Raw genomic sequence first — 23,178 nt, forward strand, 5'->3', positions numbered from 1 at the left:
TAAGCATGGTTTTCCTTCAAGTAAAATGACTGTTCTGTTATTTTTCTCCTAGCTTTGCTTTTGTCAGTGAAGGCAACAATCATTGCTGCCTGCAGTCCTCTTGTACAGTGTAGTCTGAGCCTCAGGTGGATCCTGTAGAACTGTTACCAATTAATGACCATCGTTTGTGGCTATATGCCTGGCTTCCTCTTTTGCAATTCTATCACACTTATATGTGAGCTATGTTCTATTTATTGTTGGGTTTATGCTGAGGACAACAAAAGCAGCAGGTAGAGAAACCAGACTGCCAATGTGTTTGCAGTGTTTTGTTAGGCTTCGTGCTGTCAGTAAACTGTTTCTTTAGCCTTGCAATTCAATCCCACCTGCACAGTAACTGCAGTTTTGCTGCCATTGCCTCGTGATTGGGCTGCTCTAGAAGTACTTGATGTTTACTGACTACTGTGTTGAATAATTTATTGAATGATTATTAGACTGGATGTAATAAAGTCAATGTTGATTTACCATTCCCTTAGCATAATGTGGTAAATGATCACTGGATTTACTACAGCAAGAGATGCTCAGGACCAGGGTTCTGAACTGAAATGCTGCATTGGTGGGAAATTAGGCTTTAAATTTATATTCTATTAAAAGCTTTGCTAATTTTGAATGGCTTGGGTTAGTGGAAATGGAAATATTATGGAAATGGTGCTGTTAACAGCTGGAAAATTGTATAGTGAATAATTTATTCCAAAATAACAAAAACCCAACCAACAACAACAACAAAAAACAAACCAAAAACCCAAACCAACCAACCAAACCAAAACAGAAAAGAGAAAAAAGTCAAATAAATAATTCAGCAAATATTCCTAGACCAGCACTGCTGATGTTATGCTTCAGAGAAATGGATCAATTCTGTTAAAATAACTTCATTACATGATTAGCAGACTCCTTTTGGGGTGATTTTTTTCCTGCTAGTTCTTTCACTTTGTGCACTGATTCCTGAAGAAAAATGACTTTTCAGCCTACCCATCACTGAATTTTTAATAGTAAGATGACAATGAATAAAATTAAATTTTAATATACTGCTCCATGTATTACCTTATCTTGATATATCTGTGGTGAATAATGATCTTTGCTGGAATGCAGCAGGATAGATTCTACAGATGTTATTTTCTTTTAGAGTATCCTCTCTGACCTTGGGAAGGTCCAAGCCACAGGCCTCACTTTCCTGCTTAAATTATTTCACAGAATGGCAGGGGTTGGAAGGGACCTTGAAAGACCATCTAGGCAAACCGCCCTGCCAGAGTAGAATCACCTAGAGTAGGAATGTAGGAACATGTCCAGGTGAGTTTGGAATGTCTCCAGAGAGGGACAATCTATAACCTCACTGGGCTGCCTGTTCCAGGGTTCTCTCACCTTCACAGTAAAGAAGTTATTTCCTTATGTTCATATGGAACCTCTTCTGCTCCAGCTTGCATCTGTTGCACCTTGTCATAGCACTGGACCCTAACCCTGGCTCCATCCTCCTGACACTCACTCTTTATAAACATGAATGAGGTTACCCCTCAGGCTCCTTTTCTCCAGGCTGAAGAGCCCCAGCTCCCTCAGCCTTGCCCCATAGAAAAGATGTTCCACTCCATCATCTTTGTGACTCTTTGCTGCACTCTTTCAAGCAGTACCCTGAAGTCCTTCTTGAACTGAAGAGTCCAGAACTGGACACAACACTCCAGATGTAGCCTCACCAGGGCCTCCTGGTCCTCATCTCCTTTTCCTATTAGTCACACCAGTTCTGATACACCCCAGAATGAAATTGACCTTCTTGGCCACAAGGGCACATTGCAGACTCGTGCTCATTCTTCTGTCCAGCAGGACCCTCAGGTTCCTTTCCCCTATGCTGCTCTCCAACAGGTCAGTTCCCAGCCTATACTGGTCCATGGCATGTTTCCTCTTTTTTGTTATTTGTTTAGACCTGGGACCAGGGCCTGCTATGTAGAATATGAATATACTTCTTCAGTGGCAACCAATACACCATATTGCTTCATTTAGTTTTAATACAGTTCAGACTTTTGGAGCAAATTGAGTCATTTTGTTTTCAGTTGCAAAGGAGAGGTGGAAATTCTTCTAGCTTTGCCAGCTAGATTCATACCCACTGAATGCATTTGGGAGTTCAGACATTGGATATGTTGAGCTCACATTCTGGAGCCAAGCTGGCTCCTCAGCTGGTGAAGAGCAATACCATGCTGTTAACTTGTTATGTTTCATGTCAAATCTTGCAATATTTGATTTTTACTTTACATCCTAGTTGTAGGAATAAAATAATTCACTGAAGTTCTGCAAATTTTGTCCTGTATAAAAGGTTTTCTAAAAACAGCTGGAAAATACTTACTGATTCAATTCCAACTCAGAAAGATGAAGGAAAACACAAAGGAAGGAAGGGACCTGGGAGTGCTGGTAGATAGCAGCTGAACATGAGCCAGCAGTGTGCCCAGGTAGCCAAGGGAGACAGTGGCATTCTGGCCTGGATCAGAAACAGTGTGGCCAGTAGGACAAGGGAGGTTATTCTTCCTCTGTACTCAACACTGGTCAGGCCACATCTTGAGTGCTGTGTCCAGTTCTGGGCTCCTTAATTCAGGAGAGATGTTGAGGTACTGGAACATGTCCAGAGAAGGGCGACAAAGCTGGTGAGGGGCCTGGAGCACAGCCCTGTGAGGAGAGGCTGAGGGAGCTGGGAGTGTGCAGCCTGGAGAAGAGGAGGCTCAGGGCAGCCCTCATTGCTGCCTACAACTACCTGAAAGGAGGTTGTAGCCAGGTGGAGTTGGTCTCTTCTGCCAGGCAACCAGCAACAGAACAAGGGGACACAGTCTCAAGTTGTGCTGGGGGAGATCTAGGCTGGATGTTAGGAGGAAGTTGTTGACAGAGAGAGTGATTGGCATTGGAATGGGCTGCCCAGGGAGGTGGTGGAGTCACCGTCCCTGGAGGTGCTCAAGAAAAGCCTGGATGAGGCATTTGGTGCCATGATCTGGTTGATTGGAGAGGGCTGGACTGGATGATTCTGGAGGTCTCTTCCAATCTGGTTGATTCTGTGATTCTATGAAAATAAAGACTGTCTCTTGCCTGTAAGATTGTTTTGAGAGCTTTTAGCTTATGTTTTTTGTGCATGTGAGACTGGTATAGAACCCCATCACAAATACATGAACATTTCAAAGACTTCACATCAGTAGTGAAATGCTTTTCTCAGCTTTGTCTTCCCATATTTTATTGAAGAGTTCAAAATCTGGCCTGAAGCAGGCACATCTGTGCACATTGTTTTAGGGTGAACTTGCACAGGAAACCTAAAGGTAGCAGGTTTTGATTTTCAAAGTGAAAGACAAAATACACAAAAGAACACATAAAGAAGAGGCTAAATGCAGATGTGGAGTTTATACCCATCATCATCTCTTGCAGCAAGATTTTTCAGTCTCCCCTGGCTGAATTGGAAGAAGTTACCAGCATTTCCAAAGCACGGTGGCTTATTGTGTGCTGCCGAGCACCAAAGAAAAGCCTCAATAAATTAGCCTGCTGTAACACATAGTCTTCCCTTCTCCTTCCATGCTTTTTATTCCTCACATGTCACTGTTATAGTCTCCTTGTCAGAGATCCCACGTTTTTGCCTTACATATCCTATACACGTAATTTCTAGGCTGCTATCAAACATGCCAAGCAGAAGCAGTTTATTGCATCACAAGTACCTGTTTATGCAGAAGAGATGTGATCTCTATAGCTCTGGCAAGTATGGGGAGGAATGCAAATGTGTTCGCCTGCCACAACAGTTTGACTCTTGTGTAAAGACTTCTTAAAACAAATAAAAACGCCCTCACAAGTCGAATTATGCTGTTTCCTGACAAAAGAACCGTGGATATTTGCTTGGAATTCAGCAAAGGCTAGGCAGGCAGCTTCTTCATGATGGAGATAAACTGAAAGACTATCAGGATCCTTTTCTGACTACTTTAAGAGGAAAGACAGACTCAGCTGAGAAATTTGAAACTCTTCTTTTTTTTTGACTGCTGTCTACCCATTCATCGGGGTTTTCTAGATGTTTCTCACCAAGCACCTGTGCTTTGTTTCTCACCAAGCATTTCAAGCTTATTGTTTCTTTTTCTATCATTTATTTTTCTATCATTCTCTTTTTATCTCCATTTCACAGAAGTTACTTTTCTAATTTTCTCCCTCTCATGTCCTTCTGTAACAGGTAATTTTTCTTTTACTCTCTGTAAGATTTTTTTTCTCCCCTCTTTGTTTCTTCTAGTTTCCTTTTCCTTTTCTTCCCCATGTAAAACCTATTTAAGTGGGATGAGAAGATGTTACTCCCTTTCATGCTCTCGAGTAGCATTGCAAAGTGGATAAAATCCAAAGAGTTCTGGCACTGCTGAGGATGTGCTGCTGCAGGGGAGCATTAAGTGTAATGCTTGTGTGCTATAGGAGAGCTTGAGGGTTGGGGACAGATTAAGCAGAAGGAAGGATGAACTTAAAAGCAAATATACTGAAGGAAAGGCTGATTCTCTAGCGTCCTTTGAGTTCCCCTAGAGCCCCTCATGTTTGGTGAGGAAACAATTACTGCTCAGTCTCCCTCTCTGGAGATATTCAAAACCTGCCTGGATGCCTTTCTGTGTGTTCTGGTCTAGGTGATCCTGCTCTGGCAGGGGGGTTGGACTGGATGAGCTTTAGGGGTCCCTTCCAGCCCCTGACATTGTGTGACTGTGAAATTGCTTAAATTCTGAACGCAATACCCTAGAAAGAGAGAACCGTAGCAGAAAACTGTTTGAGGAAATGGTGGAGCTTTGGTACCAAATGGCCATTCTTTGTTTTCACTGCACGTTGGTATGCTCTTATTCTACAGCTCCTATGGGTTTGTATTATTTCCTGCCTCATGAGGCAGATGTTGTGTTTAACTTGTGTTGCCACTGTCACCTCTGTGCTGTGACAGGAGAGATGACAGCAAGCCTTAAAATCTTTCTGTGCCCCAACTGATAGAGCTGGAAATAGCTAGCATGGTTTTTTTTTTATCTGGGGTGGCAACACAGCATATTATCTTACCCAAAGATTTATACTTATTTTTAAATCACTTTCTGAAATGCCACCTTATTCCACTTTGTGTGTATAAATCATCTTATACACTTTGTGGTGTATAAATCATCTTATCCCTCTTTCTATGGGAAAGGCATTCCAGTTGAATTTTATGTCCTGTAAAATAGGGATAATGGTTTTTCAGGAGCTCTGAGAGGTCTCATAGGGTCAACTGTACTGCTGTCTCCCTTCTTTTATGCTGGGGAGTTTTTTCCAGTTAGCCCTGGAAACATTTCTTCCTGTTCTGTGCACTGCTGTTCCACCTCTGTGCAGCATTTCAGGCCACAGGCTCTTTCAGCACTCTGCAAGAGATGTCCTGGGTACCTGTGTGGAGATAGAAAATAATGATGATTGCCTTCTTTCTCTTTTCTACCCACTCTCTCCTTACCATTCCCATGCACATCTTATTTAGCATGTTCATGGCTTTAGGCTCCTTGTGTCCACTGCAGCCTTCTAAAGACACTGAGAAAACTTTACATGTCATGTTAGGAGAACCATTACGCTGCCACTTATCTTGGTATGTTCAGAACAAATCTTGGTTTGTGAGCATTAGATAAAGATCAAAGCCAGTACCACAGCTGGGGGAACTGGGAATGGGATACTTGAACTGACTGGCAGTGCCCACATCCAGTAGATGGTTTTGGATTTACAAGGTCTCTTGCTGAAAACTGTATTACAGGGCATACCATACTGACAGCCCCAGAAGGATGGCTGGTTCTTTCTCTAAAGAAAGTGGACCTGATGGCACAGGTCTTAGTGTATGACCAAGGGCCTTGGATCCAGCCTCTTGGATTTAAAGTGAGTCCAAGACCAAAGGGGCAGAAGAGAGAGGTATTTTGTTTGCTTGTTTGCTGCATTAAAAAGTGCTGCCTCTCTTAGGGGTGCCTCATAAGCAGCAGGTGCAGGGTGGTTCTGTGGAGGTAGGAAATACTCTTGGCCAAATGGTGACAGCCTGGGATTGGTCACAGATGGTGCAATATTTTCACAGATTTTTATTGTATCTTTAATAGCACTGATGAGATTCTTAGGGATTCTCGAGGTGCTTTGTAATCATAGCATTTGGAGGTGTTTAGGATTTCTAGGAGAACTAGTTCAACTATTTCGAACTGGTTGATGTGGTGGTGTTAGGTCACAGGCTGGACTTGATGATCTCAAAGGTCTTTTCCAGCTTCATTTCTGTGATTTTTCTATCAAAATGAAAATGGTTAGCTAAATGGTTTACTTAGCTGCAAAAAATGCTTCATTCAAAGACCTGCTTTGAAAAATGGTAATAAATATTTCTGTTCTCTTGTTGTGCCATATAGGAGCTATTGTTTAAGTAGCATGTCCCACTTTTCTCTCCCCATCTTTTCCAATGCCTTTTACTCCCTCCTTTATTTTTCTGTGTCCTGATCACTTTACTCCTTCTCACCTAATCTCTGACATACCTGGAAGACATCAGCTGATTGAGCTTTTTACAATTATTTGCTTTTGTTTTGTTGGTTTTTTATTCCCATGGTGATCTGCCCTGCAGTCCCCTTCTGTGCAGCAGTTCCTCACTGCTGTTTCAGGACATGTTTCGTGGTGGCTGCACCAATTTTGCAAAGCCAGTGACTGGTAGTAGCAGACGCCAAAGCAATAATAAAGACAGACACCCTGAATAGAATCACAAAAGCAAGGTTCATTGTATGAAGTTCTTTAAACACAGAAACTGTGACAGAACATACTGTACAAAACAGAATCGCTGCCAAGTATTTATAGGCAATGCATTGCCCACTCCTGCTCACACAATTAAGGTAACTGTGTTTCAATAGTCACAGCTGCATAAAGCAGCTTTCTGATCCTACCTAGGTCAGCAGGAAATAAGACTGCATTCAGTGCTAGTTTAGAAACTCTGTGTTGGTTTTTTTTTTTTTGTTTGTTTTCTTCTTTTCTTTTTTTTTTTTTCTTTTTCCTTTTCTTTTTTTCCCCCTGACATGAAGAAATGAGAAAGTGAACACAATGTGTTCCATTTTGGAAACACAGAGGCTCCTTTTAAATGCCATCCAGGATAGCAAGGACTCAATACATCCATTAAAACCCAAACCTTAAAGATGATCAGATTAAACTCTTCAAGCAGTAGCTCTGGATAAGGCATTGGATTTAGCCAGCATGATAAAAAATGTTAGAGTATTTTGGGAAGAATCTCAATCTGGGGCTGTTGTCATAACTGGTCTTCATAAAAAATATGACTGGTTTTAGCTCTTCCTCTACATTAGCTGGGAAAACCTGCTGGGTTTCAGGCACATCCTGGGATCCTCTCATCAGTTACTGAAATGTTTTCTTTTTCTTCTTAGTGTCTTAGATGCTCTCTAGGACACTTCAGTGTTGTGCCATTCTCTGTCCCCTTGGTATTATTCCACTGCTCTTTGCCCTCTGCACAAACACTGAGAATCTGTTCAGCCTTCAATGCTGCAGAAGTAAAAGCACCCTCACTCTCAGCATCCTCTGGATTTCTGCACTGGTCAGAAATTCTGTATTTCTCAACAACTTTACTGTACAATTAGTATTTTCTTGTTTTTATAAGTGCCACTAGGCTATGGAGTTCACCTTGCCAACGCAGTAGAAACTTTACTGGATTGCTTTGGTACGGAAGCTGGTGTTACAACAACCTTTGCAGTGATTGCATGAAGAAGTCTCCTTCCAGTTTTCCACCTTTACATTTCTGCTTCATGGTATTCACTCATGTGACCATAGGAGAGCATGCAAAGAAAAAGCAGCATTAATAAAGTCTCAGTAATCCCAATGTATCAATAACTTAGACTATCCTGGAACTCTTCCTGGTAACTCTTCCTTCTTTTCTAATGTGTTTTACCAAAGGATCTTGGCAGGATTGGCTGATGTGAAAATTTTCCACTTTGGTACCACTCTTCTGCAACAAGCTAAATTAGCTGTAATTGCTAGATAACCAAAGAACAAGAGAAGCTTGAGACATTCACAGAAAGTAGCAGCACAGCCAAAAATTAATTCCAAATTTTCCAATCCTCTGCTCCCTGCTGCTCTGGTTAACAGATCACATCCTGAGCTTTGGCTTCTCCTCCATGCCTGCTTTTTTAAAATGCAGAAAGCACTTTTAATGCAGTGGTTTCCCATCTCAGGGAGTGATTCCCTTTAGATTTGCTGATGTGTTGCATAAACAGGAAGGAAATGCAATGTGCTTGTAAAAGGAAGCACCTCCTAGTCAGGATTTTTTAGGCTGCAACTTTAGTCTTCTCTGTCTTGCTTTAGTTTTTATTCTCCACTTGTAAAAGGGAGCAGTCTTCAGTGCTCCATGTCACAGAGTATTTGTGAGCCATTTGGATGTAAAGGAAATACCCTGAAACCTTGAGACAAGAGCAAATGATTAATTCATTATTAAATTCATCATCTCACTGAATCCTCTCTTCAGGAGAGCTTTAATACAATGTATTATTAATAGAAGAGCAATTATATTGCTATCTTAGCAGCCTTGCTTTTTCTTTCTTTCTCGCAGTGCGGATGGTCCTTCCTCTGAAATTATGCAGATTGACTTTGAAATTGAAGACCTAACTGACCTACCTGGGACCCAGCTCATCACGTGGCAAGTAGAATATCCTGGAGACACGACATCTGATCTAGGAATCTCCAAGATCTACGTAAGCCAGAAGGACCTAGTAGGAGTTCTCCCTTTGGCTATGGTAAGAAATTGTCTGACATTTCATAAGTTTTTAATACTGCTTTACAACTCTACTGCCTAACAGACATTTTATTTCACCAAATGATCTTCTGGAAAGGCCCAGAAAGGGCAATGATGCAGAAATTTCCAGCACCTTGAGAAGCAGATACTATCTTTAGAAGTTTGCTTCATTTAGCAGTGAAATCTCATGAGGGATGTTCCGGTGGGTTCTTTGGGGACTAGGGAGCACATGCACACACAGGTACTCCCCTCTGGGTACAGGTTCAACACTTTATTATAGCTCAAATACTAAAATCATAAAGAGAAAGGTATACTGGAAACTACGATGCTTCTAGCTCAAATACTAAAATAGTAGAGAGAAAAGTGTATGACAAAGAATGCCAAGTAACTCTATTGACCAAAGAGCAGATTATACTCACCCTGTCCAACCGACCAGCAAAACTCCTGAGATGGCAGGTACTCATCTTCTTAAGGTAGGCATCCCCACCAGGAACCGCACCACCATGGCGGTAAGACTCTGACCCTGCTCCCTAGGCTCTGGGTATAGATGGGCTCAGAATTCTGTGACGTATGGCCAGGACATCTCAGAAGGCTGAAAGAAGGAGAACAGAGCTCCTCTTTTATTTTGGAATCTGTTACATACCATCTTTCCCTACTGCTCATGTGCATACTTGCAAGCCCTGTTTTCCTCAGGTCTCATCTTTTAGTAACTCAGTGACTATCAGCCTGTTGTAACTTCTGATCAAACACATACCAACTCTTCTCTCTTACATGGGAAGGCCACCTTCTATACAAAATAGAAGGCCCTGTCACAATCTCTTTGGCCAATATACTGACCTCTTTGAGGCAGGAGCTGAATTAATGGCATTTCCAGTGTTCAGAACTTGCTCTTGTTGCATGAGATGGTATCCCTGGACACTCTGTTCAATGTAGTATGTATGTCTTACTTGAATCACAGAATCACAGCTACCTAAAAGGAAGTTGTAGTGAGGCTGGAGCTGGGCTCTTCTCCCAAATTACTAATGATAGGATGCTGGGTTGCTCAAAGGCCATGTGGGAGACTGGAAAGACACGAGCTTATACCAATATGACACATAGAAGGTCAGTCCATTTATTGAAGCTAAGTGTGATACTTAAATAGTAAATTGAGTACATACGTACCTAATTCTGATAGGCTTCACTAGCCACAACAATTTCACTTGTTCCCAGGGCTGACCAGCCTGCCTCTCTTCAAGGCCCCCTCACACAGCTCAGCTTACAGATAGCAGCTACTTTCTCAGCTTCTACCCAAGGCCACTTCCCGGCAGCTGTGCCTCTTATCAGAGTGACCCTAGCCTTACCCTGCCCTTTTCACTTCTCAGACTATTTGGTTCTGCTCAGACCCCGGCAATAGGACAGGAGGGAATGGCCTGAGGTCGTGTCAGAGGAAATTTAGGTCAGATGTTGGGAGGAAGTTCTTTGCTGAGCAGGTGATCAGGCACTGGAACAGGCTGCCCAGGGAGGTGGTGGAGTTGCCATCCCTGGAAGTGTTTAAAAGGAGAGTGGCTGTGGCGCTCAAGGCTATGGTCTAGTGATGAAGGATGCTGGGATGGAGGTTGGACTGGATGATCTTAGTGGTCCTTTCCAACCGTAGCAATTCATAGTGATTAGATGTTGTGCTGAAGGGTTTGGTTTAGTCAAAGACTTGTCAGTGTGAAACTAATGATTGGACTTGAAGGTCTTTTCCAATCTAAGAAATTCTGTGATTCTGTGAACACAAAATATAGTAGATGGCAAACTGTGTTACGTAGTGTATCCAAATAGGTTCTCACTGTCGTGGTGCAAATTATAGGGCTTGAAAAATGCCTGATCCTTTAGCCTTGCTTTTACTTAAAAAACCTGTTAGCTACCCTGGTTCCAAGTACAAACACAAGTTAGGTGTGTTTCTGCTTCTTTCCCCTTCACATTCTTCATCATTAGGAATGAATTATTCTTCACTAAGGTCTGGCCACAACTCATTTTTGTTCTTACACAATCTATTAGAAATATTGACACATTATTTAGCACTGAAAGAAACCCAGGTGCTTGCCTGGTGATAATCAGTTAATTATGCCATTACTGGAGATTGGTGCTGTCTCCACTTCCAGACTGACAGAACTGGACATTTTTGTTATTTACCAACTTAAGAGCTACTCAGATGTCTTTACATCACCTAAAGCGTTCCCTGTCTTTGGTAATGGCTCAAGCTTTAATTACCAAGCTTTATTTCCCAGTTGAAATAGCTCTCTTCAGCTGGGGTTGTGGGTGCCAAACAAATCAGAGTTGTGTGCAGTAGCTCCTGCTATGGAACAGTGGATGATCTCTGCTGGTTTGTTGGTAAGAGAAGAGGCTTTCAGGTCTGCAGGTGGGTCTCTCATGTGCAGTCACATGAGTTCTGGAGTACTGAGGGTTAGGGCTGTGGAGATGATCTGATTTAAATAATCTGAGATGTAGGAGGGCTTATTCTCTCCCTTGATAGGAAGATAAAATATTTATTTTCTGGTGGTTCCCATGGTTGCAGAAAACACTAAATCTCCTCATACATGCCCTTGATCCATGATTACTCTGGTATCAAGTGATATAGTAGCAGAAAAAAAGTAGTTACAAGAACTGGCAGTTGATACAAACCAACTCACTCTAAATTTCCATTAAAAGATCAAAAAACAACCACATAATTTTCCAGAATCACAAACTCCTGTGCTCAAAGGTCATGTGAAGTCTACAAAGTTATCAATAGGTGGAATTTCACAAGGCAACAGGTGTTGGGATAATGGGTAAGAGAGAAAGCAAAGATAAATGGCAGGGGTCCTCTAATTACTGACAGACTGGGAATAGTTTTAACCTTCTTTGCATTAACTGGAGTATCAGAGAAGAAACTCTAGGGTATCACAAATCTCCACATCTTTCTTGTACTTCACACATAGGGAATGATAATTCAGGTGCAGACCTTTCTAGACGCCTAACTTAGGTTACTTTGGGAACTCGTATTTCTCTGTGACCATAGCAAAGCCAGGTTTGTATATTAAATATAAATTAAATATAACTAAATTAATTCAACTTTTCCATTTGGGAAGCAACTCAGTGAAAACAATGTTACATTCTTTCTCTGTTTTCTGGAGACGAGGGTTGATTCGGATTAGTTTTATTGAGCTTCTTAGCAGGACATATAATTTGATGTTTAGAAGCAGCAAAGAGAAATGCTGATGAATATTTCAATTATAGGTTAATTTTTCAAAAGAACAATTTTCCTGCTTTAAGATGAAGGCAGAGTTTTGCTTTTCTAATGGACTAGCACATTCTTTGTTCTCTGTAGTCTCTTCTGCTGGCCACTATGGATTTCTAAATTGCAAAGCAGAAGACTGGCCACTTCAGAGCTTCCTGGCTTCTTTTTCTGGGTTACAAAATGCTGCAGTGGAAAGCTTTAGATGTGCATATTTCCATTAGGACAACACTAGAAATGCCTAACCTCCGCTGAACTCATTAAGATGCTTGCTGCACTCACCTTATCTTTTTTTCGGTGCATGTTTGGTTTTTTCCCTATGGCATAGTAGCATGCCAGTCTTTGAGACTCCTACAGGGTTCCACACCAATCAAGGATGTCAATGACAAGAGCTGTAGGATGTATTTTATGGATGTGTGGGTACCATAAAGGCTGGTATTTCTGATATCATAGAATGGTCTGGGCCAGAAGGGACCTCTGGAGGTTATCATACATTATTTGAGTGCTGTGTCCAGTTCTGGGCTCCTCAATTCAAGAGAGATGTTGAGATACTGGAACATGTCCAGAGAAGGGCAACAAAGCTGGTGAGAGGCCTGGTACACAGCCCTGTGGGGAGAGGCTGAGGGAGCTGAAGATGTGCAGCCTGGAGAAGAGGAGGCTCAGGGGTGATCTCATAGTTGTCCAGAAGTACCTGAAAGGAGGTCTTACCCAGGTGGGGGTTGGTCTCTTCTTCCAGGCAACCAGCAACAGAACAAGGGGACACAGTTTCAAGATGTGCCAGGGGAGGTCTAGGCTGGATGTTAGGAGGAAGTTGTTGGCAGAGAGAGTGATTGGCATTGGAATGGGCTGCCCAGAGAGGTGGTGGAGTCATCATCCTGGAGGTGTTCAGGAGAAGACTGGATGAGGTACTTAGTGCCATGGTCTAGTTGATTGGACAGGTCTGAGTGCTAGGTTGGACTGGACGATCTTGGCGGTCTTTTCCAACCTGGTTGATTCTGTGATGTGCCAATTACACCTTTCCTAATTTTAAAGTGCAGCAAAACTGGTCTTGCTAAGCTGTGCCTGGGACCCCAGTCAGCCCTTGTTAGCAGAATGGGAATACCATGGGATTTGAGAACATTGTAAGAACCTGTGAGCACCTGTCTGGATAATTGCAATGTGTGATTCTTCCCCTTATGCCTGATGAAATACAAGCAAACATGTTTATCCAGAGTTATAAAAAATTAGTGGGTTTTTATTGTGATTGCTTTGCAGTGGCTTTTACAGCCACCTGGTAATACCTTGCCTTATTGACAGAAGCTAAAATGTCCACTAAATCCCATGCAAGAGGCAGAGATTTGTGTGATGTTCTTCACACAGTTTGCACTGTAATTTGTGCAAGTCTTGCACAGGCACTATTCAAAACTCTCCTCATTTCCTTGCCAGCCTTCTTACCACAAGGTTTGTGTCTCCAGATAGCATGTGGCCAGGGAAGTGAGGAAGAGAGGTCTTAAGAACATGTCATTTGGTAAGGGAATTACAGAAACAAATAGTGCTTTATTCTGGATGGAGAATTCTGGACCAGGAATGCCAAAGATTACTTCATGGTAATTATTGATAACTTGGCACTTTGAAAATAACCACAAGTAAAGGAAGAAAAGTGAAGAAGCAAAAACCTTTAATGTTCTTTATGGTCAACTAGCATACATATTAATTGTCTTTAAACACCATTCACCTTTGAGCCAGAAACCCTAGCACCTCTTAATACCTTTGGAATATGGCATAAAAAAAGTTAAGTGTATGGTCCATTTGTTCATTAACTGTCTTGAACATGCTGAACTGCTGAGGGGTTTTTGTGTTGAGTATCTGCAATGCAGTGTGACAGTCAATGAGAATAATGTGCCTGAATCTGCTAGAATATGACATTAGTTTTTATTAGCATCCTAAAGAATCAGCTTCCAGGTCCTATCTGATGCCTTTCTGGTGTTTCTTCCCTGTTTTATCCCACTCTCATTTCATTCATCAGGTGATGAATGGTCCAGGTTTAATCACTCAAATTGTGCATTTGCTGGTATCGATTATTGTTGCTTTTTCAGTCAGCTCTTTCATAACTGTGGTTTTCACCTTTTGTTGAACTTTACTGATTAGGTGAGGTTGAGAGACAGACAAGCTCTGTAGCCATCTGTGTACATACAAGATAATCCCTACTGGGGAAGGCAGAGGGCAGGTATCGCATGCTGCTAAATGAATAAGTTGAAATCTGTTCTGTAAATAATCATATCAAAAAAGATGACTAATGAAATATCTGGACTAGTTCTCAACTGAAAATCACCTGTTTATATGCTCCAAACCTGTTCTATCAGTGCCCCACTCCCCTTTGTTTAATAATCTGATAGGAAATAAGAGCAAGAGTCCTCTTTTATAGATCTCACATGGGAAGATGTTGTTCTCAGGGCTGAAAAATCCATGATCACAGTTAACTTTGCTTTCTCCTAGAATGCAGACAGAAATATTTGCAGAATGCTCCTTCTGGAAAGGTTGCAGGCTTCTGACCTTCAATTTTTGATAACTATTTGTCCACATACATGTTTTAAATTTTCAGATCAGCCAGTTAGTATTAAAGTCTGCCTGGCTCACACAAGTGTTGTTTCTCTCATATGCAAGGCATTTTTAGGTTTCAAGATACGTATGTGGACCAGATGTTTCAGATGATGGTAGGACATATGAAGCTGACGAGGAAGCCAGGTGGCTAGATGATGAGCTCCCTTGTGTATAAAAAGTCTGTGAATTTAGATTGCTTTCTTCAGTGATTCCCCAGCCCTTACAGATGAACTGATCTTAATAGCAGCTAGAAAAGCCCATTTTGTATGGCATGTGCAGAACACGAATCTCTGAGTACTGCAGAGTCATGGTAATGGTGGCTGAGTAGCCCTGGACAACCTCATATCAATCACAATATTAATATCTTGAAGTTGATAATTCAGCTTTCTTGCTGCCCAAAGAATCTCAAATTTGCTGGCAGGCAGCACAGCTTGCCTGGCACCAGGGCTGAATTAGCAGGTTTCACTATTGCAGGGACTAGCAGAACAGGGTCCCTTCAGTCTTTGTCAAACTCAGTTCTGGTCTGGACTTGATGAGTTTTATGCCCACATGGCTGTGGAGTGCCTGCCTTCTCTTCTTATTGAATACAGTAGACAGCCCTTAGGTATATTTATAAGCCTAAAAATAACCTTATTATTAGAGAACTGGAATGGACAGCATGAAAATACGGGATTTGAAATTTAATTAATGGTACAGTGGTGAGGTTGCAGTCTGCTTGGCAGAGGCAAGAACTCCAGAGACAACCTTCATTCCCTCCCAGCTGTATTTTAGCAGGTGAAGGTGGATGTGAACAATGAATTACAGACTTGTATCACCAGATGAGCCTCCATTATCTCTCTGATTTTGACCCATTATTTATTATCCTCAAGCAGTGCAACATTGGCCTCCGAGACAGTCAAGTGAGGTGTGAGGCAGAGAGAGATTAAATCAATTGTAGGAAGAAAATGTATGAGAATAGAAGCCTGATTTGTCACAGACTTAAGCAAGGTCAGTGACCGAAGCCCAGCTCATTACTTTGCAACAAACAGGTTGTTGCGAAGGAGAAGAATTATTGCTCCTCACCTGACCCTGCCAAGGAGCCCCAGCTTGCTGAGCTGTCCCTGCTCTCAGAATCACACAGCTCAGCTCTTGCAGAGGACAGCTGTTTCACTATGGATCAGATTGACCTATTTTTAAGCTGCAAGTGAAGGTGGTTTAAACAAAGTTGGGTTGGCTGTTAGGAGGAAAGATCAGATTATCCCTCATCTTAGGTGACTTACAAGGTTAGTAACCTCCAGGAAAGGGTGACCAGTGGTGCTGGACCAAAAGAACTTTTTTAAGCAGCATAACCACTTTTGCAGTGTCTGTGTCACCACAGCTGCTGTTGTCTGAAACCCAAGTGGAATATTTCTTTTACAAGGTCAGGTTAGTAAACCTGTTGGAAGAAGTAAATGCCTTTGTGCACTGAACAGAAAGGTTTTACACTATGCTACTGTAACAAATCTCCTATTTCAGGTGATATTTTGTTAAGAGGTCTGGTTTGGTACGTTCTAGCACATCTATCAAAGCAACACTGACTGCAGACTTATTCTGCCATAGCAGATGAACGTGCTCTTGTCCTCAGACCCATTAAAGCCATTTTGGCTTATGAGAAGCTGTATTTATGGAAGTCATATTAAATAAATTGTATCCAAAGCCTGAACACCAGTTTAACATTATACCTTTTAGATAATTTATTGTTTCAACTTGCTCCTGATGTCCTTCCTAAAACTTTAATGAAAACGTTGACAGGAAGGAAACACTTCTATGCACCTTCCTCAGAAGCAGCTGAAAAAAGAAACCAAATAAATAAATAAAAGCAGTTGCTGCAGCAAGGAGGCTATTTATTATATAGGAAGCTTTTCTGTATTGAAATGATTTCTGATAATCACAGGAATCAACTCTTGTGGCAGTGCCAGTCACTGCTGGATTTTAAAACTGCTCAGGTTCCTAATGCCCTTATAAATATATGTATCTGATGCATTTAATTTTTAGCTAGTGCTGTTTGTGCTCTGTTAGAGACTGGGTCTGTAGCTCAGATGTAGCTTCCAGAGTGCTCGGTGCTGCGCAAGCACTTATTTAGTTGCAGCCTCATCTTGAAGAATTCAGTAACCAAACAGACACTGATGATAAAAACCTAAGGAAAATATATGTCCTGTCCTACAGAAAGGGGTGGGGATGGGCAGCATGCTGAAGTTCCTCCTGAAATCAGCCAGACTGCCTTCTGCTTGCCCAACATTACAACTTGGCTTTTCTTCCATGTTGCAGAAGACAGGACAAGAGAATGATCATGGTCTCTGGAGCACAGACCTAGCTGTGCAAGTGATGTTAGTGTTGGAGCTTATGGTCCACCTGTAGCTCTTCAGATTGCATGGCTGTGCCTGCCTCTTCCTGAAGCCGTATCTTCTGCTCAGGTGCTTTGCCACTTCTCAGTTTAGCAGAGTGCTGCTGGTTCCTATGAGGAGCTGCTCAGCAGTACAGTGGGTGGTCCATCCTGGGGTAGTGGAGTAGGATACTGGAGCCTTCTCTCTAGTAGCTGACAGCTAAGCTGACTGTTAGGATGCTTTTGGTTGAAATTAATGGTTTTCTGTGAGAGAACTAAAATGTGAATCTCCATCCATGTGTATGCTATAGTTGAGCAAATTGATTACAATGATGTGCTTTTGGCTGTGACTGGCTTGGGTTCTGCCTGGCAGCTGAGAAATGCAGGGTCACATGGGCCAGGATTCACTGCCCTACTCAACTTCAGTGAGAGAATGTTTCTCAACACTTCCACTGAAAGCCAGCTTTATGAGAAAGGAAAAGGTGTCTAGAGAGTAGTTAAAAGCTTTTACCTTCCTAATTCATGGCTTTTAAATTGCAATTACAGTATGCAGCAGTTTTCAAGTATTTAATTAAAATGTCCTACGTTTCTGAAGAGGGACCTTTAAAATCCAAATTACTACTGAATCACAGAGGAAATCTACTCATGGGAAAGGGAGAAACCTTTGGGTCATTGTGATATCTCAAGCAACAATTTTATTTTCATAAGTATATTCTATTGCTTCCTAAAATTAGGCAGGCCAAGGTCCTACAATCTCATATAATAAACCAGACTTTCCATTTTCCCCCGTAACATCTTCTGGTGCCTACCAGTTCAGATTTTAGTTCATCTTTCCTGGAAGTAGATATGCAAATTGACTACAGGAAGCAGATAATATCACTCACCATAGCTGTTGAATGTTTATGCCCTGGAAATGTTTTGGTCTTTTCTCCATCACATGCATGGTTTTGGTTCTGGTTGTTGGGAGGTGTTGATTGGTTGGTTTGGGATTGGTTTATTCAGTGGGATATATTAATCCTGAGACTGAATATTATATCTAGAACTTTCTTTTCCTCTGTTATTTGAGGCTGAATACATCTTACCTAGTGGCCAAAATTCTTGCTGTCAGTCCCCACGTTTAGACATTGCACCATGTGACTGCATTTCATCCCATTTCTTTTTCCCTGGATCCTTGGGGTTTATCTGCTGCTTCTTATTTAATAGCTCAAACTTCTGTATTGACAATGCCTCCTAAAATGATACCGTTAGCAAATTTTGATGGGAGTCTGTTTCATCTTGTTTCAGTGTCATTATTGACAGCAATGAAAAACAGAATATTTCCATGGGCTTGTTCTGGAATATTGTTTCAAACTAATTCTGGAATGTTGTTGCATCAGTTCAGATGAACAGGCTGTCTTACTAACTGCCAGTCTCACACCTTTGCCTGGATCCAACTCTTTGGATTGGTTCTCTCTGATTCAGGCAACTTCAACTGGAAGGATTTGGTATTAAAAAGCACGTTAATCAGTCTCTATGCAGTGGGTAAAGTTTGCAATGCATAAATGCATGAGTCAGATTAGATTCTGTTTCACATTCTAATAACTGTAATGAGCCTGTACAGCTAATGGAAGAAAATGTTTCATCCAGTAAACACATAATAATCTGCAATGCTTCAGAAACTAATTGAATCACAGATATCTGAAGCTACAAGAATTTTTCCTACTCACAGATGTCAATTACCCAAGCTTTTTCAGAGCATGTGATATTGGCACCTGTCTGTACCCAGATGATGGACCAGGCAGCTGAGGAGGCCAGTTGAGTGTGACAGTTCTGGTATTCCTGTGTGACTGTGCTCAAGAATTGAATATACCCTGTTGCATGAGGGCTAAGGCATAGGGTTCATTTTCCAATTAGAGTTGCCTGTTAAAAGTGGTTTGATTTTGTCTTCAGCTTTCTATAATTGTCACTGTTATGCTAAACATTGGCCTTGCTCTGGCAGCTGCATATTGTCTAGCTGCTAACAAATGTGTGAGTCACTCACACACAGTATTTTGTTTTGTGTACAGAGAATGAAACGAGAAAATCAGACAAGCACTTGGCAGCCAGAGATGCCTCATCTCCAGAACCCAACAAATGCCATAGTCTTTGGATTTTTATCTTCCAGAATGAATGGCAACCCTGGGGTTCTTTACATGTGAAATAACAAGCAATAGCTCTCTTTGCTGTTAGACATTTTGTGGACCTTTGGAAACTGTGTTCATTGCAACAGCAATGCAGACGTTTTGCTACTTAAATTGCCAAGCAGCCGAAAACATCAAGCAGGTCTTCCAGTTTAATCCGATTCTTTCTCTGCCAGAGGTTACTACAGGCCCATGGAAAAAGATCTCGATGATGTTGTTGTTGTTGAAGGCAAGAAGCTAGAAATCTTGTTTTTGTATCTGGAGCTGCTGTTGCTAGCTGACTAAGGCTGTAATCACCCGGAATAATAGAAAGGAGCAGTCACCCAGATTTTCTCTGAGTGGGGGAATGAATAATGAGAGCTTGGACTGGCTGCTGGCAAAGCTGCTGACAACCACACAATTTGATGTGGAGCATCAAAAATTGGGTTCCCTAGAGAAGGAGGAACACAAGGATATTTTTCTTAAGTATTAAAGCCTAAGAAAAATGGCTTTGCATAACAGCTGCTGCTCTTTCTCAAGTGCAACTTATGTGTATTTTTCTTGATTAGATGCATGCAGTTGAACTGCTTTGAAACAAGCCCAATCCTTCATCCTTGGCAGGCTTTCTGTGTGGCTCTGAAGCTTCAGCATGCTATGAACTGTGAAAGGAGCAGGAAAAGATGGCAGATTGGAATTTAGAGCAGGTTGCTCTTAGAATTTGCCCCTGCTTTGCTGGACAACATGATTAGAAACCCTGGCCAGTTTTCATGCTGTTGTAAAGCTGTTGGTATTAAAAATGTTATGAGGTTAAAAAGAAGAATTGGTGGTGAATCAAGTTTTCAGAGTGAAAGTCTTGTAAGTATCTGATAGTTTCATAACTTGCGTGCAGCCCAGATTCACCCTGAAAGGGACCTGATTTTGATAAGTAAATGCTTTTAATGAGAGGGATCTGGGGGTACTGGTCAACAGCTGACTGAACATGAGCCAGCAGTGTGCCCAGGTGGCCAAGAAGGCCAGTGTTGTTCTGGCCTGGATCAGGAACAGTGTGGCCAGTAGGACCAGGGAAGTCATTCTGCCCTTGTACTCAGCATTGATTAGGCCACACCTTGAGTACTGTGTCCAGTTCTGGGCTCCTCAATTTAAGAAAGATTTTTAGGTGCTTAAATGTGTCCAGAGAAGGGTAACGAGGCTGGTGAGAGGCCTGGAGCACAGCCCTGTGAGGAGCAGCTGAGGGAGCTGAGGGTGTGCAGTCTGGAGAAGAGGAGGCTCAGGGCAGACCTCATTGCTGTCTACAACTACCTGAAGGGAGGTTGTAGCCAGGTGGGAACTGGTCTCTTCTTGCAGGCAACCAGCAACAGAACAAGGGAACACAGTCTCAAGTTGTGCTGGGGGAGGTCTAGGCTGGATGTTAGGAGGAAGTTGTTGCCAGGGAGAGTGATTGGCATTGGAATGGGCTGCCCAGGGAGGTGGTGGAGTCACTGTCCCTGGAGGTGTTCAAGAAAAGCCTGGATGAGGCACTTAGTGCCATGGTCTAGTTGATTGGACAGGGCTGGGTGATAGATTGAACTGGATGATCTTTGAGGTCTCTTTCAGCCTGCTTGATTCTATGATTCTCTCTTTTTAATCGGAGAATCTAAGAAGTTGTGAGACTCACAAAGCTGCAGAGCTGAAGAGTGCTGCAGCCATTAGCTACTCCAGTGCCATGGTCAGAGATCTAGTTGCTCTGGGCTGTGCCCACTCGAGTCTTGAACACCTCCAAAGATGGACATCCCACAATCTCTCTGAGAAAACTCTTTCAGTGTTTGATCATCCTCATGGTAGGCTGATTTTCCATGTATCTAAATAAGCTTTTCCATGTTCTAATGTGTCCTTTGGATCTCATACTATTGCCATGCAAGCCTGAGAAGAGTTTGGCTTCATCTTCTCTCTGTCATCTGATCAGGTTACTGTAGAAAGCAGTAAGGTCTCCTGTTTTCCTTCTTTTCTTAAGGCTGAAGATGCCCAGCTCTTTCTGCATCTCCATGAACATTATGTGCCCAGCCATGCCCTCAACCAGCTTAGTGGCCCTGCACTGCCCTTTCTCTAGCGTGTCAATACCCTTGACTTGGGCTACAGTCTCTGCTGGCTTCCCACCTCTTAATTAACATGATTATGAGATGATTTTTCCCTTTTGGCATAATGAAAGGGATGTTGCCATAATTGGTTCCCTTCAGATTAGTGATCTGAAAAAAAAAAATAGCTAAAAAAGAAGCAGCAAATTTCTCTGTGCTGAAATAGATCCTTCACCACTGTGGTGCAGCTCAAGCAGAGCAAGCAAGTATCAATATTTTTCCAGCTTATTGACACTTTTGGATGTGTTTTAAGATTCCAAGGCATCATTTGAGGATCAGGGGCTTCTTTTTAATGATTTTTTAAATGTTTATTTTCTTTTTATTTTGAGGATTAAAGCTTTGAAATTATTTATTTGTGAGCCATGAAAATCTCCCCAAAAGGGATTTTAACAAGTGTGTAATTGGATAATTTGACAACTGGCAAGCTGAAGCCCCAGAGACCAGGAATTACACTTCACTACAGAATAGTCCTTCTTCATGTAGCATTAATTAGATTTCCTCTAGATTACAAGTAGTAAGAAGAGTAGTCAATTAAGAGAATTATTCTCTGACTTTTCCATCCTTTTAATTGCCAGCCTGTGCTATTAAGAATACCTTTTTCCAGGTGAGATGTGCTCAGAGTTAAGATGTCAGAAAGAGGATGAGTGGCAGTGGATTAAATGCTGGCCCAGATTCAGGAAAAAAATGACAACCAAATTTGTGTGCAGCTTTGACTCACCTTCTGATTGTCCACTTAGCCTGAAAGGTGCTGGATTCACAGGAGGCAGCAAGCCAAGCAAGGACAGGGTCCTGAGCATTTGAGGGCGATGTTTTCCAGTGGCAGGCTGGACTGCCAACCTGAGCTTGGCTAAAAATAGCTGCTTGAGTTTTCTGTTGGGTCACACTGAGCCCAGCTCGGTTCCACAGTTTGCTTCAGCAGCTACCCGTGCGAAAGGAACAGTGACATGGTCAAAGCAGCGTTAAAAAAAGTGGATCTAGAAGCCATCTCAGGCAACACCACTCCTAAGATGACAGCTTCAGGAACTAATGTTGGCAAGAGCCTAAAAGACCTGGAGGGAAGCTGAAGCCTTTGTCATGCATGTGCCTGGAGCCCCCAACACAAGAATGACATGAAACTGTTGGAGCAAGTCTAGAGGAGGGGCACAAAAATGTCCAGGGGACTGCAGCACCTCTGCTATGGGGGCGAGGGGTAATGGATTTAAACTGGCAGAGGGGAGATTCAAACTAAATGTTAGGAAAGGGTTCTTTACAGTGAGGGAGGTTGTGGCTGCTCCCTCCCTAGAGGGTGTTCAAGGCCAGGTTGGATGAGGCCTTGAGTGACCTGTTCTAGTGAGAGGTGTTGCTGCCTATGGCAGGGGGTTGGAACTGGATGAACTTTGAGGTCCCTTCCAAACTAAACCATTCTGTGATTCTGAACCCAAGAACTTACCTTCTCTTTCTCGTTTCTTTCACTGTTGGAAGTGGCTTTCTCTGTGGGATAGCAAACAGCAAAGGAGGGCTGCAAGAAGGGAATAATTTTGTTTAGACAGGCAGAGATAAAGAGCAGACAACTGTGATTCAGATGGATATGAGTCATACAATGTATCTCCTGAGGGTCTTTCTGATATGAGACATCTTACACCATGCCTGGAGAAATGTTTAGTCTGAGCATCTGCAGAGATATATTTTCAGGTGCTGTTAAATGTTGTCAGGAGGAGCAATATGGACACATGGCCTCCAGAAAAGTGGTCCTGTTCACCTTGAAAGAAGAACACTAAACACTTGCCTGAAGGTAAATGACAGGGACCCAAATCACCCAGAATTAAGATCTCAAGATTTCATTTTTAGTGAATGCAGAGAGCATAAATTTGTAAGAGAATGTTTGTTTCATTTTTTGTTGTGACCTTCACAGAAGAGATGAAGGAAAAAGTTAGGAAATCTGTCTAACTGAGATTTCAGAGTGCCTAACGTTTTATAATCACTGATGTCATTTCTAATTGTGAGGAGAACAGAGAAAAACAACATCAAAATGTGAG

General features: G+C 42.1%; 1 protein-coding gene across 2 annotated transcripts in view; it reads left to right on the plus strand.

Annotated features, from left to right (window-relative positions):
* Positions 1 to 23,178, plus strand: part of TMEM132D (transmembrane protein 132D) — a 318,685-nt gene that overhangs the window by 197,879 nt on the left and 97,628 nt on the right. For both annotated transcript variants that reach the window (XM_064169011.1, XM_064169012.1), the window contains one exon: positions 8,573 to 8,756. In XM_064169011.1, coding sequence (XP_064025081.1) covers positions 8,573 to 8,756 — 184 coding nt within the window. The remainder of the gene's footprint in view (positions 1 to 8,572; positions 8,757 to 23,178) is intronic.

Source organism: Pogoniulus pusillus, chromosome 30, assembly GCF_015220805.1.
Source record: "Pogoniulus pusillus isolate bPogPus1 chromosome 30, bPogPus1.pri, whole genome shotgun sequence".
NCBI lineage: Eukaryota > Metazoa > Chordata > Aves > Piciformes > Lybiidae > Pogoniulus > Pogoniulus pusillus.